This window comes from Perca fluviatilis, chromosome 11 (assembly GCF_010015445.1).
Source record: "Perca fluviatilis chromosome 11, GENO_Pfluv_1.0, whole genome shotgun sequence".
In the NCBI taxonomy this organism is placed as follows: domain Eukaryota; kingdom Metazoa; phylum Chordata; class Actinopteri; order Perciformes; family Percidae; genus Perca; species Perca fluviatilis.
Genome location: NC_053122.1, coordinates 30478379 through 30496513, shown reverse-complemented (window position 1 = coordinate 30496513; position 18135 = coordinate 30478379). Strand labels below are relative to the sequence as shown.

Genomic DNA, 18135 nt, shown 5'->3' with positions numbered 1-18135 from the left:
ATTTTCATGTAAAGCTCCCTCTTCTTCAATCGCCTTAGACAAGTAAAGGCTCTGCTGCAGTCTATTCATAGTTTACAGTCATGTGACAATCAGAGGGCAAAACACACTGGTATGTATGTATGTGTGTATCTCTCTCTCTCTCTCTCTCTCTCTCTCTCTCTCTCTCTCTCTCTCTCTCTCTCTCTCTCTCTCACACCGGCAGTCAGAAACAAACATCCATTGTCTGTTTGATAATCTACACGTTTTTTACTATACTCTGTTATGATCAAGGAGTTGAGTTGCCGGAGCTGTAGGCTACTTTAGCGATGTTTAGCTACATAACGTTAGCAATATATCTTGTGTAAAATCCCGGACAGAGCAGTCGTAACGTAAATGAAATGAGCTGGTGAAGATGGGAGACGCAGTCAGCTCTTTTATACAGTCTATGGGTTAGCTGGACCACAGTTGTTGGTTCCACAATACAGGGTGGTTAAAGCTGAGCTGACTGGTTCATGGACAGTGAAGGGCAGCTTGAACTCTGGTTTGGTTTGACTTGCCTCAGGTCAGGGACTATGCCCTGTGTTTCTCTGACATTTAGAACGAGATGCTTATGTGATGGCGTCTTATCTCAGCGTGGTACGTACACACACACACACACACACACACACACACACACACACACACACACACACACACACACACACACACACAGAAAGAATATTCCACTGAGAAAAATCCGTAAACTTCTACATATTGTTAAGAAATTACATTTTACAGGGATATTCCGAGCCACAAGTCATCTCTCGCAGGGCAAACTGGGAACGCAACAGTTGTTGGTGAGTGGTTCAGTGCTGTTAGCAGTCGTGGTTTTTTCTCTGAATCTTTTTTCTCGTGTTCTTCAGGTGGCCAAGACTGCTGCCAATCCTGGATCCAGACTATGTAGCCAAGAAGATCATCAATGCTGTGCTCACAGACCAGGTCTTCCTGCTGATGCCCAAGAGCATGTACCTCATCACTGCTCTCAAGAAGTTAGTGTCTACCTTCTCTGTTCTCTTCCACAGAACCTCTCTCTACAGAGTAGTTCATATCCTCTGAGTCAATAGTGCCGGCCTTTTAGATCTAAAGTATGTCCATCATTTCTACTTTATAAACCTTTATGTCAAGCCTTAAAGTCTACTGCCTGTTATTTTTAATAGGCATACACTAATGGATAAATATCAATCACCACTATTGTCAGACTCTAAAAGCTTTCTGTCCTCACAGAAACACAGTTACACAGACATGGCCAAAAGCTCTGCTCGGTCTCAGCAGGTTAATATTAGGTTTCAAAAAGAGCCAAATGTTGTCATTCACCGATCTGTATGTTTTTGATTTCAGATCTGTTATGTAAAGTTTCTGGATCACAGGTCATAATCACTACCACTGCAACAGCCAGAGCCCAGGCCATTTAACGTTGGGATTTAAAGTGGAATTATTCTGTCATTGTTATTGCTGTTTCTCTCCTGCTTGGATTTTTCCTGAATACCTATTCTTCCCATTCCTATGTTGACATAACAACAGAATAAACTTTAGAAAACCAAAAAGATGGGTTGCTATGGGTTTTGGTGTTGTTTTACACCAACCCCTTTATTTTACCAGAAGCAGCGCAGATTAACGTCTGAATGGGACACAGAAACTAATTTGCAGGCCTATATTCACTCACATGCATCATTATCACTTACAATCACACCAAGGTATGTAGGTATAGAAGTGAAACTAACCACACTTTCTGTCGTACTATAAAAGTTGCTGTGTGTGGGCTACGCATAGGGATAATGTAGAACACATTCAGGGCATTTGACTAATTTGCTGTTAAAAATAAAAATGAAAACTACTTGGTCGGAAAGAGGCTAATGGCACAATTACTTCCCACTGCCTCAAGATAGCAATACACCAAGAATTCACCTGAACCCACCTCCCTGTAAGACCAGCAAGCCCATGGGCGCAGGTGAATTTGCTATTAAAACGACACAGGCGCTGGACGGGAAATTGACAACTAGTTGGTAGTACATTCATGACACACTTATAATGCTCTCATGACAGCCAATGTAAAAAACGTCCTCTTCATGACCGTTTAATGTAATGTTAACACATTATACAATAGTTTATTAAAGTTTGATAATTGGGCCTGTCATGACATATTTATGACAGTTTGGGTTATCTAGGTTAATGTCAAGTTGTTGTTACAAAGACATTGACAGGTTGTTTTGTCTTGTTTAATGTCAAGTTGTCATAACCCAGAGATGACAGGTGTCATGTCATAATAATGACTGTGTCATGTCAGTCTTATACACACCCTTTCAAATAAAGTGTTAGCCATACTTTGACCTCAGAAAGATGGCGCTTACCGAACGCAGGTTATGATTTGGTTCTATAGGCGGTTTGTAATGGCGTATAGTTTGGAGACTCAGTAATGTTGATAGATGTCAATGTAGTGAGTTCCGTGAGACAGCCAGATATGAAAGGGGAGGGAGAGGGGGAAGACATGCAGGAAGCTCGTCTAGGTCGGACTCGAAACCCTGGACCTTCTGCGTCGAGGCATACTTCTCTATATATGTGCGCCTGCTCTACCAACTGAGCTAACCTGGCCACACGACAGTTGGACATTTAAGTGAGTCCCAGGGCTTAACTTACCTTTGTAACCATTCTCAGCGCTGGAGTCGGCTATAGTCCTCGGTCGAGGTGGGGTGGTTGATTTAAAGTTGGCCTGAACAATCTGGTTTTGCACACAGGCACCTTGGATTAATGAGTAAATAATCTGATTGGCAGCTTCATATAGAGCTGCGAAAACAATTAATTGGTTTAAGTAATTCTTTATGAAAGAAAATATATGTGATGTCAGCTTGTTAAATGTGAATATTTTCTAGTTTCTTCACTCCTCTGTGACAGTAAACTGAATATATTTGAGTTGTGGACAAAACAAGACATTTGAGGATGTCATCTTGGGCTTTGGGAAAACCATTTTTTGACATTTTAAAGACTAATCCATTAATCCAGAAAAAAATCCACACATGAATCCACGATGACGATAATCGTTAGTTGCAGCTAGTGCTAGTGTTGGATAGTTGTGATAGTGGTTATATGATTAGAGCGATATTACTGATGGTTGTGCCATAGTGACAGTATAGTACTGACTGGTATGTTCTTGTGTAATAGCCTTGCTTGGCTGTGAGTCACATGAAGGGTCAGAGGTCAGCCTGACTACAGCAGGTGCTCTGAAGCATTTGGCCATCAGGTCAAGGGCGGACTGGCCATCTGGCATACCGGGCACTTTCTCGGAGGGCCGACATGCTTTTTGGGCCGACCGCCGACACTTAAAAAACACTTGTCTGGTCCATGAACCGGCCCATAAAAGTGGTAGGCCTAGATCGGCGGCCCATTATTTTGCAATGACACTGGGCTGGCCCAAAACACTTTAGTCAAAAATATCACATAGGCTAGGTTTCTTTTTTTCTGACAGACCATGACCCATGAAACACGTAGCTCAGCGGCCCATTGGTTGTTTTCTTAACTGACACTGGAATGGCCCAATCATATCTTTAAACGGCACCCTCTTTGGGATTTCTGCCTGCTTGCAGTTTCAGTGTGCACCTGCCAGGCTAGAATAGTGATAGAGATCATGGAGAAGAAATGCAAAGGAGGTGCAGAGAAGCTGTGTGAGAAACAGAAACAGGCCCTTCAGGCAGACGCTGCCAAATGTGTCAAATTGACAGACATGTTTTCGGCAGCAGCAGGACCATCAGCTCCTGTGACTGATGATAATGGTGGCTGTGTCGGCGGCAGTGGCACGCACAGTGAGGAGGAGACTCAGGAGGAGAGGGACAGAGATGAGGGAGTGAGGGTAGAACCTGTGCTAAGCAGAACTCCCCCTTAAAACACTTGGCCCCTTGATAAAACTGAGCCAAAAACAAGTGGTGGACAAACTGTTGATGATAACACTACAAGAATAAAAGAAGTAGGCATGCTATACTGCAGTCACATAGTTAGTAATGGGCCAGGGTTCCACTGCTCCGCCCACTTTACTCACTGGCCCATCCAGCCAAGTTTGATCAAAATACGTTCAGGGATCAAACAATTAGGAAGCCTTTGGAACATAGTTGGTTGGTGTGGTAACAACAGGCAGACTCTCCGGGCTGTCTTCAGCACCTAACGTTAGCTAGCTGGCTTTTTAGATAATGTACCATGGATGTGTTAAGCAATGTGCTGTTAAAAGTTACCCTAACAACAATGGCTTCTCTTTAAAGTGGTATGGACAGTTTTCTTAGATGGAATACAGTGTAAATAAGGACGAGCTTTTCTGCAGCATGTGCTGACATTTCCCCAGCGGAGCTGACAGCCCATCAGAGAGAGAGCAGTTTGTTTGAGTGCTGGCCCTCACAGAGGTAACATTAAGTCAAACATGTTTCATGCTTCTTGCGTTATTATTTGCTTGCTTCTTATTAGTAACCTTCTTATTTAGTAAGAAATGGTGAACACTGATGAAGGCTTCTAGCTGAAATGCGTTTGTGTTTTGCCCACATTAAAGGTCCCATGGCATGAATTTGTTTTTAACATTAATATGCATTCCCCCAGCCTGCCTATGGTCCCCCAGTGGCTAGAAATGGTGATAGGTGTAAACAGAGCCCTGGGTATCCTGCTCTGCCTTTTGAGAAAATGAAAGCTCAGATGGACCGATCTGGAATCTTCTCCTTATGAGGTCATAAGGAGCAAGGTTGCCTCCCCTTTCTCTGCTTTGCCCGCCCAGAAAATTTGGCCCACCCATGAGAGAGAGAGACATCATGGCTTTCAAATGAGCTAAGTGGCAGTTGGTCAAGGGGACCAGATACAGTATTAGGGGACCACTAAGGCCTATATAAAAGCATCCAAAGAGCACCATGTCATAGGACCTTTAAATAAGAAGATAACGAGTGATGTAGTTTTTAGTTTTCTTTGACCCTGTCACTGCCGTGGACTCGATACACTGTCTAAGATTTGGCGACTTGCTGGCCACTTTTCCTTAAATATCTTTTGTAATTCAAACTGCTTGGCTGGAAGTTTTCATTCTTTGATTTTCTTTTACTGCTGGTAGTGCATTTGCTGCTCATGATCTGACCATAGTCCTGAAGCAACAGTGCTGTTATGAATGCACAAAGGATATGTTACATTAGCGATTTCTGTCTGATGTAGGCTATTCCACAATGGGGCAAAAAAGTATTTAGTCAGCCACAAATTGTGCAAGTTCTCCCACTTAAAAAGATGAGAGAGGCCTGTAATTTTCATCATAGGTACACTTCAACTATGAGAGACAAAATGAGAAAATAAAATCCAGAAAATCACATTGTAGGATTTTTAATGAATTTATTGGTAAATTCCACGGTAAAATAAGTATTTGGTCATCTACAAACAAGCAAGATTTCTGGCTCTCACAGACATTTAACTTCTTCTTTAAGAGGCTCCTCTGTCCTCCACTCGTTACCTGTATTAATGGTACTTGTTTGAACTTGTTATCAGTATAAAAGACACCTGTCCACAACCTCAAACAGTCACACTCCAAACTCCACTATGGCCAAGACCAAAGAGCTGTCAAAGGACACCAGAAACAAAATTGTAGACCTGCACCAGGCTGGGAAGACTGAATCTGCAATAGGTAAGCAGCTTGGTGTGAAGAAATCAACTGTGGGAGCAATTATTAGGAAATGGAAGACATACAAGACCACTGATAATCTCCCTCGATCTCACCCCGTGACCCGTGCGGTCAAAATGATCACAAGAACGATCACAAGAACGGTGAGCAAAAATCCCAGAACCACACGGGGGGACCTAGTGAATGACCTGCAGAGAGCTGGGACCAAAGTAACAAAGGCTACCATCAGTAACACACCATGCCGCCAGGGACTCAAATCCTGCAGTGCCAGACTTGTCCCCCTGCTTAAGCCAGTACATGTCAAGGCCCGTCTGAAGTTTGCTAGAGAGCATTTGGATGATCCAGAAGAGGATTGGGAGAATGTCAGATGAAACCAAAATCAGATGAAACCAAAATAGAACTTTTTGGTAAAAACTCAACTTGTCGTGTTTGGAGGAGAAAGAATGCTGAGTTGCATCCAAAGAACACCATACCTACTGTAAAGCATGGGGTGGAAACATCATGCTTTGGGGCTGTTTTTCTGCAAAGGGACCAGGACGACTGATCTGTGTAAAGGAAAGAATGAATGGGGCCATGTATCGTGAGGTTTTGAGTGAAAACCTCCTTCCATCAGCAAGGGCATTGACGATAAAACGTGGCTTGGTCTTTCAGCATGACAATGATCCCAAACACACCGCCTGGGCAATGAAGGAGTGGCATCGTAAGAAGCATTTCAAGGTCCTGGAGTGGCCTAGCCAGTCTCCAGATCTCAACCCCATAGCAAATCTTTGGAGGGAGTTGAAAGTCTGTGTTGCCCAGTGACAGCCCCAAAACATCACTGCTCTAGAGGAGATCTACATGGAAGAATGGGCCAAAATACCAGCAACAGTGTGTGAAAACCTTGTGAAGACTTACAGAAAACGTTTGACCTCTGTCATTGCCAACAAAGGGTATATAACAAAGTATTGAGATTAACTTTTGTTATTAACCAAATACTTATTTTCCACCATAATTTGCAAATAAATTCATTAAAAATCCTACCTGTGATTTTCTGGATCTTTTTAAGTGGGTGAACTTGCACAATTGGTGGCTGACTAAATACTTTTTTGCCCCACTGTATGTCAAGCAGTATGTAAACGCCTTCTCTGCTGTTTGAGCTCATGTTTAGTTGCCACTTTGTGCAATGAAATGGTTACTTTTATAACAGTGCTATGCAAAGCCAATGCTGCTGGTTCTGCCGGTCCAAATATATTTTAGCCTGAATAGGTTAAAATCGACAGGTTTTTGTCTATATCATTGTGTACAAACTTTTTAAACTGAGCTTTGTTGGTAGAGCATGTTTTAGACAGTACTGCTATTGTCGTTGTAATGCAGTATATGTTGTAAGGTAAAATTGTTGCTGTTTTTTTCAGTTTGTCCTTTTTGCTACTTCTACGTCTTTTTGAAAATGGCCCACTCACTTTTGTACTGGCCCGCCCAAAATACTATTTCTGGATACACCACTGCTATACTGTATGATTGCATTAATTTGGCTAAGTGCGCAGGTGTAGGCTAGGCTAGTTACCTAACCTACGAAAGCCATAACGTCAGTGTTACAAAAGGTCGGAGCAGCTAGTTAACAAGAATCAGTTGACCTTTAAGCTAGTTCTTTTATATCTTCCTGGCTTAGTAAAAGTTTTTTTTTTTAATATATGATGATGATCCGTTGTATTATTGTGAAAACATTATTTTGATAATCACAGTAAGAATCCCGTATGTGTAGTGGATCTGAGTCTTTTAAAATTCATGAGGAGTAGTCTATACCGTTTTATTGTATTAATAAATGGCACTTTTTTTTTTGTGTCAACTCTCACTGATTCTTGCTTACTCATTACATGGCGTTAGTAGTTTTAAGGAGTAGGACTTGGTATTCAGTGGAGCACAAGGACGGGTGGTATTTGTCTGGCCCAAAAAGCCAGGGCCGATTTTTGATCCCAGTCCGTCCCTGCTTCACGTTGTAAATCTTGTTCACAGCTTTGATATTTGTGTCCCATTAATATAATGGGAAATATCTGTAAGGATTCTTTAGATCACTCATTGGAGAAATGCGTAGCAATTGGTGCTGCCAAAGTGACTCTCAGTAGAAAGTGTTCTGACGAGTCTCAATCAGGTGGGCTGTGGTGGGCCCGGTAAATACGCAGTATCACTGCTGCATTCAAAGTAGCCCTAGGTACAGAAACTAGATAGATTGATTTAGTCTATAGCTGCACTAGCAGCTCAGTGACACTGTAATGTTCATCATGAAGAAAACCAATGTTTGGATAGAGAAACATGAGGGGAAGTTCTTAGGCTTCGTACCCAGGGCACCATGCATATCTATGGTACATTACATGCATATTTGGTTTCCATCTAGACCAAATATGAAATATAAACCCATCACTCAGGTCATCTGGTGAATGTTTCCAGTTCCCTGCATCCTGCTTAAGTTGTCACATTTTACAGGTGTCATCTCTGGGAACAGGTTCAGCCTCCGCTGGCCTGTAAACTGCATGGGAACCATGTTTTTAGGTGCAAAATCAGCTAAAGTATTCAGACGGGACAAATGTTTATCGTCAATCATGAAGTGAAAAGACATGAGATACTGAGAAGCCAGACAGAAACCAAAGTCCTCTAGAGGCTGTATGAGAAATGTGATTTTCTTCTTAAAGCTATAGCGAGTAGTTTTTGTCGTGTCCCCCCCCCCATGAAGAACTCGAAGTAATAACAACAACACTGTTGTTGCATCCACATGACAAGTCTTCCGTAATTGCGCAATTGCTTGTAACCAAGGAGGATACGGATGATTTATATAAAAAAAAAAAAAAAACATGATGGACTCTTCAGAAGAGGTCATTATCTTGACTTGAGTTTCTGCGTGCGAAAGTCGTCATATGACACCATTTTCTAATTGATATAAAAAAGTTACGCACTAAAGCTTTAAAGGACAATTCCGGCGCAAAATGCACCTAGGGGTTAATAACACGCGTGTCCGAGTTCGACCATTCTCTGGGATATGTTTTCATGCTAATCGAATACGACCAGTGTTAGCTCAAACCGCTAATTAGCTTATAACGCTAGTTGTCGGGGCACGGGTAAAGTAAAAAGGAATCCCTATTTCTACACCACTAACAAGGCTCAAAAAGATAGTTTAGAAAGACAATTCGTTGTTCGACTGGTCGTGACTGCTTTCCCAAGATGGCGCCCGCATGTATACGTGAACGGTATTGTCTTTATAATCTATCTTTTTAATAAACTGTCTGTATACTTACAAAGTTCTCAATACTTCACTTTTACATGTAGGGACTCTCATTATGCTACCATGGAATTGTGGTGCTATTTTGAGCCTTGTTAGTGGTGTAGAAATAGTGATTTCCTTTTTACTTTACCCGTGCCCTGACAACTAGTGTTATAAGCTAATTTGCGGTTTGAGCTAAAACTGGTCACATTCGATTAGCATGAAAACACATCCCAGATAACGGTCAACTTGGTAATCATGTGTTATTAACCCTTTAGGATCATTTTGCGCCGATCACTTTTTTTTATAGTAATTTTCAGAAAAACTAGCACAAGCATTACCCGTGGCAGAAAATAAAAGGTACCAGTCTGATAGAGACCGAGACACCACAACTGCCTGCAGCTGTGAAAGCAGCAGAAGTAGATGAATGTGTTATATACTTGTTCCCTGCCCTCATCCTGTCCCTCCATCATCCTCTTTAGTGTTGTGCAGTGGAAGCAGGCCTCCCTCCTTGGCACTTACCTGGGATCATCAGTCCAAGTAGACTGCCACACTAACACCAGTCTGCCCTACAAACTGCACTAGCACGCATTCAACATGACATTTGTTGTCACTGTAGAACACAGTTGGGGCAAGCTTTTTCTTTGGCCTCTGGCAGTTTAGTGTGCATTCAGTCAAATCCACTCTCCCTGTTACCCAGAGGCACAACTAAACCTGTTTGTAATGTCATCAAAAGACAAGACGGTTGCTCAAGTTTTTGTTTCTGCAGGTTCCTGATGATGATTTTCAGAGCGTTAAAGCTTGCATATTCAAAGATACTGTCCAGTCAGCTATGTGTCTGTAGAGTATCTCCAGGTCATATCATCAGGACTTGGCACACAGCTTGTACATGTTTTGTTGAAATATAAATGTTATTTTTTTTTTATATCCAATATCAATTGAGTAACTTTGAGTAAACAAAGACTTAGGCACTGAAATGCCCTGTTGGTCAATTGTCCCTGCAAATGCAGATATTGAAACTGTTTAATAAAGCTTGATGATTTTTGTCATGAATCTGAATTATGTGTGTTCATAATAAAGCCAAAGCTCACACAAGTAGGGTTTGGAACTATGAGACATTTTTATTTTAGGGGTGCCTTTAGGACACCCACGGTTTCAATGCATTAAAAAATGACAACAGAGCGGTCCAGAGCCTGGGAGCAGTGCAGCACCCAGGGTGCTGAGGCGTGAGCTCGGGATGGTCAGGAGACCGGCTGAGGAGGAGCGCACGGAGGTCAGGTCGCAAAATAATTTTTTTTATTGTAGAATTGTATGCACATGTATCCAGTTCCGATGCCCGCAACGTTGATTGACTGTTAAAGTCAAAATATAGTTTTAAGGAGGTTAAACAGTTAAAAATCTATTTATAAAAATCCTGATCCAGCTGTTTTATCCCCTGGATCCGTTCCATATAAGGGCATGAAGAGACATTTGAAACGGCCTCAGTGTCCCCAACACTATCAAACAATAGAGCTGTCCGCTGTTTGGCATGGAAAGAGCTTAAGGTGTGATTTATGGTTCTGCGGAGGCTCAACGCAGCGCTTACGTCTTAGCCTATGTACAGTATCTCACAAAAGTGAGTACACCCCTCACATTTTAGTAAATATTTAATTATATCTTTGGGACAACACTGAAGAAATTACACTTTGCTACAAGGTAAAGTATTTAGTGTACAGCTTGTATAACCGTGTAAATGTCCTGTCCCCTCACAATAACGCAACACACAGCCATTCATGTCTAAACTGCTGGCAACAAAAGTGAGTGGAGGCAGGCAGATTTTTATTTTTAAAGGCCAGTTATTTCATGGATCCAGGATACTATGCATCCTGATAAAGTTCCCTTGGCCTTTGGAATTAAAATAGCCCCACATCATCACATACCCTTCACCATACCTAGAGATTGGCATGGGGTACTTTCCATAAGATCATCTCTCAATGCAAACCAGCTATTAGGCTAACTGGAAAACAAACCATGCCAATGGAGGAAAAGCTAACTGGAGGAAAGGTCGTCTCACGGTTTGACCCAGTAGCATCATTCATAATATATGGGTTACAACCGGAAAACATGAAAAGCATACTGGAGAAGATTGATCAATTTTCAAGGCAGTGAAATACTGGCTAAGGATAGGGGATAGGCTGGAAAAAAATAAAGGAGAGGTGTGGAACAAGGATCCACTTCAAATTCTTAGTAAGTGCTACTTACCTGGCAGTAAATCTTTTTTTGTGATTCTAATTTCTGATTCTGGATAGTCTGTATTTACGAGCTCAGAGCAGATGTTCTGCAATCACTGGGCACAATCACTGGATATTTCTGTGAATGAAACTCACCTGGGGGGAGAGAGCAGTATAGGCATTGAGGGGTGTGTATGGTTTGGAAATAAAAGAATACATGTGAGAGCACCTATTGATTGGAGTGGGCATCCTTGTGACATCAATATTTTCTGAACATAAAATTGAATTAATGGACAAATCTATGGATGGAATATTTGGGCTAACTTGAAAATCCAAATACGGTTTTGTAACATTTTCATGTTACCTCCCTCCAGAGCTATCCACTTGGGGGATGCATTCTCATTTTTCTGTCATTTGTTGAAGGTGCCCTGCCAACACGTATTTCATTACTTTGTGGTAATGTCTGAAGTTCTATCATGGACTCTGTAACATTTTTTGTGGAAAAAATGCCTTGGTTACCTTGTATCAAGCCAATGTAGTGTGGTATAGAAAGCCTGCCAGAAGAATCAGCTCGATTTGTGCCAGTTCTCATTAATATTCAACGAGCTAAGCTGCTTGACTCTGATTGGCTAACAGCTAGCCAATGAAAGACTTTACAGTCACACCGTCTCTTCAACATCCAGTCTAAGCACAATCTTTCTGCCTCTTTACCTGATCTTTTATTTTTATATATTTTTTTACTGATATTTTAAGTGAATCTGTTGAAACAGAATTTGACTGAGCAAGGGAAATAAAAAGTAAAAAAAAATTTTTATTTGCATTTTATTCACATTAAATGTAAATACAAAATGCCTACCGATTGAGGCCTGGAATCTTAAGAGATACAGTACAGGCCTGATCTTACTGTGCTGCCTTTTCAACACTAAACTGGGCTGCATCTTTTCTCCCTCTCACACTTACAGTTGTTTTTAAATGTAACTCAGACATGAGGACCAGCCAAAAGGTGTCGATGGCTAGCTGATTTCTTTGTTGTGTTTCTCTCCGCAGCGTCCTCCCCATGAAGCAGGGCATTATGCTGGGCCAGTACCTGGGAGCCTTCAACCTCATGGACACATTCAGGGGACGCTCCACAAAACAGGAGTAAATGAAGAAAGAGAAGTTAAGGATGAGTAATATGGAAGGAGACATGCAAATATTAAAGCTATCTACCTATTGTGTATTGGTGTAATAAGACAGAACAGTAGTCGTGAAGGTTGGACTTGATTGCTCCTCTCATTTCAATGGTTCATGTATTGAAGCATTGAATGCCCGTTAGTCTCTTTATATCTCTCTGTTTTAATCCTTAATATCCTTAACGTACCTGTTTTTAAATGGCATGATCATTAGTACAATTTTAATTGTAATCTTATTAATAACAGTTTGTAATTGTGTGCTCATAATGGCCTCCTAAATTCAGCCAGCTAGTGTTGTTGCATTCTAATACTTCTTGAGGACCAATCATGATGATGTAATGATGTATCATCAGTCCACAAACAGCCAAGTCAAACATTTCCTATAATAACAGGGCTCAAAGTCAAATGCCATGTTTGATTTGAATGTCCGTTCTGTAAATTTGTAATATTGTGGTGTGGTTGGAGCCACAGCTACAATTGCTTCAACACAAATGGAAGCAATACAAAATGCTGACACTGCTTTATTCTGATATGTTAGCACTGTTGCGAATGGAGCCATAATAATCATCTCTAAAGTGTTTTGGGCACACTTTTGTTGTTAATCTGGCTCAGGGTTTTTCAGTCTAAATCATTTCCCATTAAAAAAAAGCAAATGCTCATACTCAGGAACAGTGACCCCTACTATGTGATACCTCACCTTGTAAACTTTGGACCACCTGAAGCTCTTGTGTGTTCAGACTGAACAAAAAGCTATTTTCTCCTCGTGTTGAGTTTGAAAGCTTGTTTGTTTTTGAAGTATTTTTTTTTTTTGCAAACAGCAAATGTACGGACTGTTAAGACATAGCTGTAATTAGCTAGCACTGTAGCAGCGCGTACTAGCATGCTACAGCTAGCTGGAGTGTGAGAGGAGACCTCTACTTTTCTTTTTGTTTCCATATATTGATGAAAGCCTCGAGATGAGCACAAAAATATGAAATCTAAACATCTTTATACTTGTGCGGTGGTCTTAAGCACAAGAAGGCTTGTCATCTTCAGTGAGTAAGGTGAACGTCGGCCCTTTATCCCTCGTTTCAGCTAGTTTACTCGATGGTTTCCTAGCAACACTCCCAGCTGTGCTTTAACGTTCCAAAATGTTGTGGATGGAGGCATCATAGGGGGCTTGTATACAGTCTGTGCATGTCTCCTGTGGATGAAAACATTCTCAGAAGTCTTTTTTGAAGTAATATGCATGTATTTGCACTCAGTCATTACACTTATTAAGCACATTTACTACCACACAAGCCTCAGTCTGTAATGGTTATATTATAAAGATTATAATACAAATCACTCATCCAATCCACTCATTAGTTTTCATTTAACAGTGCCATTATTAATATGTAATGTGTAATGGATTGCCATCATTTGAATGTGTGTTATTTGATATTTTTTTTATATGGAACACAACTTATGTAACGGTCACCTTTACTGATCTATCTTCATTAGGAGATATTATGCACCTGTTGTCACAAACATTCTAACCGTTCAATGAGTGCTAAAGAAAGATAGTAATGTCAGGAGTTTAGAGAAATGTATCTTAAGGTACATTTTACTACACGTCATGTTTTAAGAACTTTTAAGTGCAAACTACCTGGAAGTGAAAATTCTGATCAATAAATTCACATTTTAATGTTTGATTTCTGTGTTTTGAGTGTCTTGTTCAGCATCATGACTATAGCGAGTTCCCTTACAGTCCCATCCCCTTATCTGAGGAGTGTAAAGCCTTCATTCAATTCACCGCTGAATGATAAAAATGGACGGAGAGCCTTGGTAGCTGAATGTATAACTGCAACGTCACCCCCCTTTCTCTCACACACACACACACAAAAAATAATTTACAATTTGATAGTGTCATTTACACTATAATGCTAAGAATATGAGTTTGAAGTATAGACTACTGGTGCATTGAGTGACTGTTTTCCCTGATAAACGTCATTTAACTTCAGTATTCCATACTGCACGATCACAACGAAGGCACAAAGCCCATGAAGTGGCTAAACCAAACCTTGTATTAAATCCACTTCAGAATGTCAGTAGTATGCATTTAACTTCAGTTCTTTCGTTATTAAGTTTGCACTCACGGGACCAGAGAATAGACGTCACCCCAGTGTGTTTTGTGAATTTATTAGCAAACCTTCCTGTACAGCAAAGTCTTCTATTTCGAAAATGTCCAACCTGTTGTTCCAACTTTCCAACTTTTTTTTTACATTACATGACTTTATTTTACTTATTGGTCACGTTCAAGGGGGTAAGCTTCTCCTCGGAAACGCTCCTATGGCGCCATTTTGATGCTAACGAGCCATCACCTCCCTTTAGCATTCCATTGACTGCCATTCATTTTGGCGTCACTTTGACAGCGAATAACTTTACATCTGAAGCGTTTAAAGACTCTATTTGTCCATTGTTTATTTCTAAAGAAACACGACAATGTATAAAAGGCTCCATTACCTTGTACCTCACGTTATGGCTCTGTAGCAGACGTTTTTGTAAAAATAGGCTAACGATTGTGTCATAATCACGCGACAGTAGAGAAATTACCGTACAGTACAGGAGAAGCTCGCAGACAGTTTGGACTTACATTAGCTGTTTAAGTTTAATTAATTAATTATGTTAACTAGCATTTTAGTGATCAATAATTAGCCTGTGCCTATGTTATCTCCTTACATATACAGTGCCTTGCGAAAGTATTCGGCCCCCTTGAACGTTTCGACCTTTTGCCACATTTCAGGCCTCAAACATAAAGATATAAAACTGTAATTTTTTGTGAAGAATCAACAACAAGTGGGTCCCAATTATGAAGTGGAACGAAATTCATTGGCTATTTCAAACTTTTTTAACAAATAAAAAACTGAAAAAGTGGGCGTGCAAAATTATTCAGCCCCTTTACTTTCAGTGCAGCAAACTCTCTCCAGAAGTTCAGTGAGGATCTCTGAATGATCCAATGTTGACCTAAATGACTAATGATGATAAATAGAATCCAGCTGTGTGTAATCAAGTCTCCGTATAAATGCACCTGCTCTGTGATAGTCTCAGAGGTCCGTGTAAAGCGCAGAGAGCATCATGAAGAACAAGGAACACACCAGGCAGGTCCGAGATACTGTTGTGGAGAAGTTTAAAGCCGGATTTGGATACAAAAAGATTTCCCAAGCTTTAAACATCCCAAGGAGCACTGTGCAAGCGGTAATATTGAAATGGAAGGAGTATCAGACCACTACAAATCTACGAAGACCCGGCCGTCCCTCTAAACTTTCAGCTCATACAATGAGAAGACTGATCAGAGATGCAGCCAAGAGGCCCATGATCACTCTGGATGAACTGCAGAGATCTACAGCTGAGGTGGGAGACTCTGTCCATAGGACAACAATCAATCGTATACTGCACAAATCTGGCCTTTATGGAAGAGTGGCAAGAAGAAAGTCATTTCTTAAAGATATCCATAAAAAGTGTCGTTTAAAGTTTGCCAAAAGCCACCTGGGAGACACACCAAACATGGAAGAAGGTGCTCTGGTCAGGTGAAACCAAAATCGAACTTTTTGGCAACAATGCAAAACGTTATGTTTGGCGTAAAAGCAACACAGCTCATCACCCTGAACACACCATCCCCACTGTCAAACATGGTGGTGGCAGCATCATGGTTTGGGCCTGCTTTTCTTCAGCAGGGACAGGGAAGATGGTTAAAATTGATGGGAATATGGATGGAGCCAAATACAGGACCATTCTGGAAGAAAACCTGATGGAGTCTGCAAAAGACCTGAGACTGGGATGGAGATTTGTCTTCCAACAAGACAATGATCCAAAACATAAAGCAAAATCTACAATGGAATGGTTCACAAATAAACATATCCAGGTGTTAGAATGGCCAAGTCAAAGTCCAGACCTGAATCCAATCTAGAATCTGTGGAAAGAACTGAAAACTGCTGTTCACAAACGCTCTCCATCCAACCTCACTGAGCTCGAGCTGTTTTGCAAGGAGGAATGGGCAAAAATGTCAGTCTCTCGATGTGCAAAACTGATGGAGACATACCCCAAGCGGCTTACAGCTGTAATCGCAGCAAAAGGTGGTGCTACAAAGTATTAACTTAAGGGGGCTGAATAATTTTGCACGCCCAATATTTCAGTTTTTTATTTGTTTAAAAGGTTTGAAATATCCAATAAATTTCGTTCCACTTCATGATTGTGTCCCACTTGTTGTTGATTCTTCACAAAAAATTACAGTTTTATATCTTTATGTTTGAGGCCTGAAATGTGGCAAAAGGTCGAAAAGTTCAAGGGGGCCGAATACTTTCGCAAGGCACTGTACCTACGCTCTCCGTCTCTGAAAGTTGGAAGTCTTCTGGTAGCTGTGCCAAGAGAAATCTCAATCATTCCCAATCTTACAGACACGTTGCTTACGTCACATTTACGTCTTCAAGCTCAGTTGGAGGCTGCGCAGTAACGCTCAGCCATCACCGGAAAAGTGCTTCTAATATCCTTCACTGGTCTCCGTCCAGAGCAACGGGATCTGTTGGTCCATTTTATATATGTCAATGGTTACGTTACGGTAAAAATAGTTCCACTTCTGGGATTGCTCCGTTGCCGCCGGAAAATCTGCCCAAGATGATTGTGATTGGTTTAAGGAAATGCCAATAAACCAGAGCACGTTTTCCTCCCATCCATCGAATGCTGTGTGGAGTAGCGAGACTCTCCTCCAGCACGCTTTGAAGGAAGATCTGGCAAAGCGATACGGTAAAAACCTTTTTTGCTCCGCAGCTACTGCTGACACACAAACAACTGTTTTTCACACTCAAGAACAGGGCACCTGCTCAGTAGCTGAAAAACATACAGAAATAGAGTACATTAGTGGCCTGGTTGACACCAGACTGATAAGATAAGCCCTGTTTCCTTCTCCCAGGAGAAAGTTTAATTTTGAATTGACATTCATCTCTTTGAAATCTGGGATTAAAGAGTTAAATTTGTTAAAAATAAATGTTCCTTGTGTCATTGAATGCTTTACATTGTAGGAGAAAGTGCATCTCTGTCTCAACCTCACCTGTCAAACAGCCTCAGCCTCAGTACCAACCGACATAGGGGACTCTTTTCTGGGCTCAGCTCTTGAGTTCAGAGGGCTTTGGAGTGAAGGTTGTCAGTCCATTAATAAAAGCAAAGAATTAAAATAATAGAAACTTAAACATGAGCAAATACATACACACACACACAGACACACACATAGTACACACACACACACACACTGCCATCTCGTGGAAGATCTTGGCATGACATCCCTTGACAAGTCAAGTCAATTGTATTTATAAAGCCCAATACAGTGATCGCAAGTAACTAAGTAACTTAAGTACAAATCTGAGGTACTTGACTTGATTATTTCCATTTTCTGCTACTTTATACTTGTACTCCACTACATGTCAGAGGGAAATATTGTACTTTTTACTAAACTAAATTTATCTCACAGCTTTAGTTACTTTTCAGATGGCAGTTTTTCATCCCCTTCCATGCTCTACATCCACAGACTCTGAATGTTTCCAAGCACAGAATTTCCTGATAAACCGGAAAGGCATGACTGTTCACAACATGACTGAGTGTGTTACTGCTGTTCTGCCTGCAGGGGGCAGTGGTGCAGTGCCAGTCATGCTTCATGGCTGAGCTGAGGAGCTGCTGCTCCAGTCTGGGACTTTATTGTAACTGTATCATTACAATAAGGCATGATGATGATGATGATGATGATGATACAAAAGATTGGATCCATCCATCTCAGTCTCTGTATCTTTTGGTCACCCAAATTACCTTTCATAAACAGGTATTTAAAAAAACGAATTGTTGTTTGATTTCCGTTTTAAAATACAAAATTTG

The 18135-nt window shown here is 41.0% G+C and overlaps 1 protein-coding gene across 5 annotated transcripts in view; it reads left to right on the top strand.

Annotated features, from left to right (window-relative positions):
- The window catches only part of LOC120568640 (epidermal retinol dehydrogenase 2-like), a 42276-nt gene extending 28350 nt beyond the window's left edge, over positions 1–13926 (top strand). For 3 of the 5 annotated variants that reach the window (XM_039816281.1, XM_039816283.1, XM_039816282.1), the window contains 2 exons: positions 882–1007; positions 9356–9926. In XM_039816281.1, coding sequence (XP_039672215.1) covers positions 882–1007; positions 9356–9458 — 229 coding nt within the window. In that variant the 3' untranslated portion in view covers positions 9459–9926. Of the gene's footprint in view, positions 1–881; positions 1008–1356; positions 1473–9355; positions 9927–12130 lie in introns of those variants that run through there. The other 2 variants (XM_039816284.1, XM_039816285.1) reach the window with 2 other exon arrangements.
- The last annotated feature ends 4209 nt before the right edge of the window (positions 13927–18135 follow it).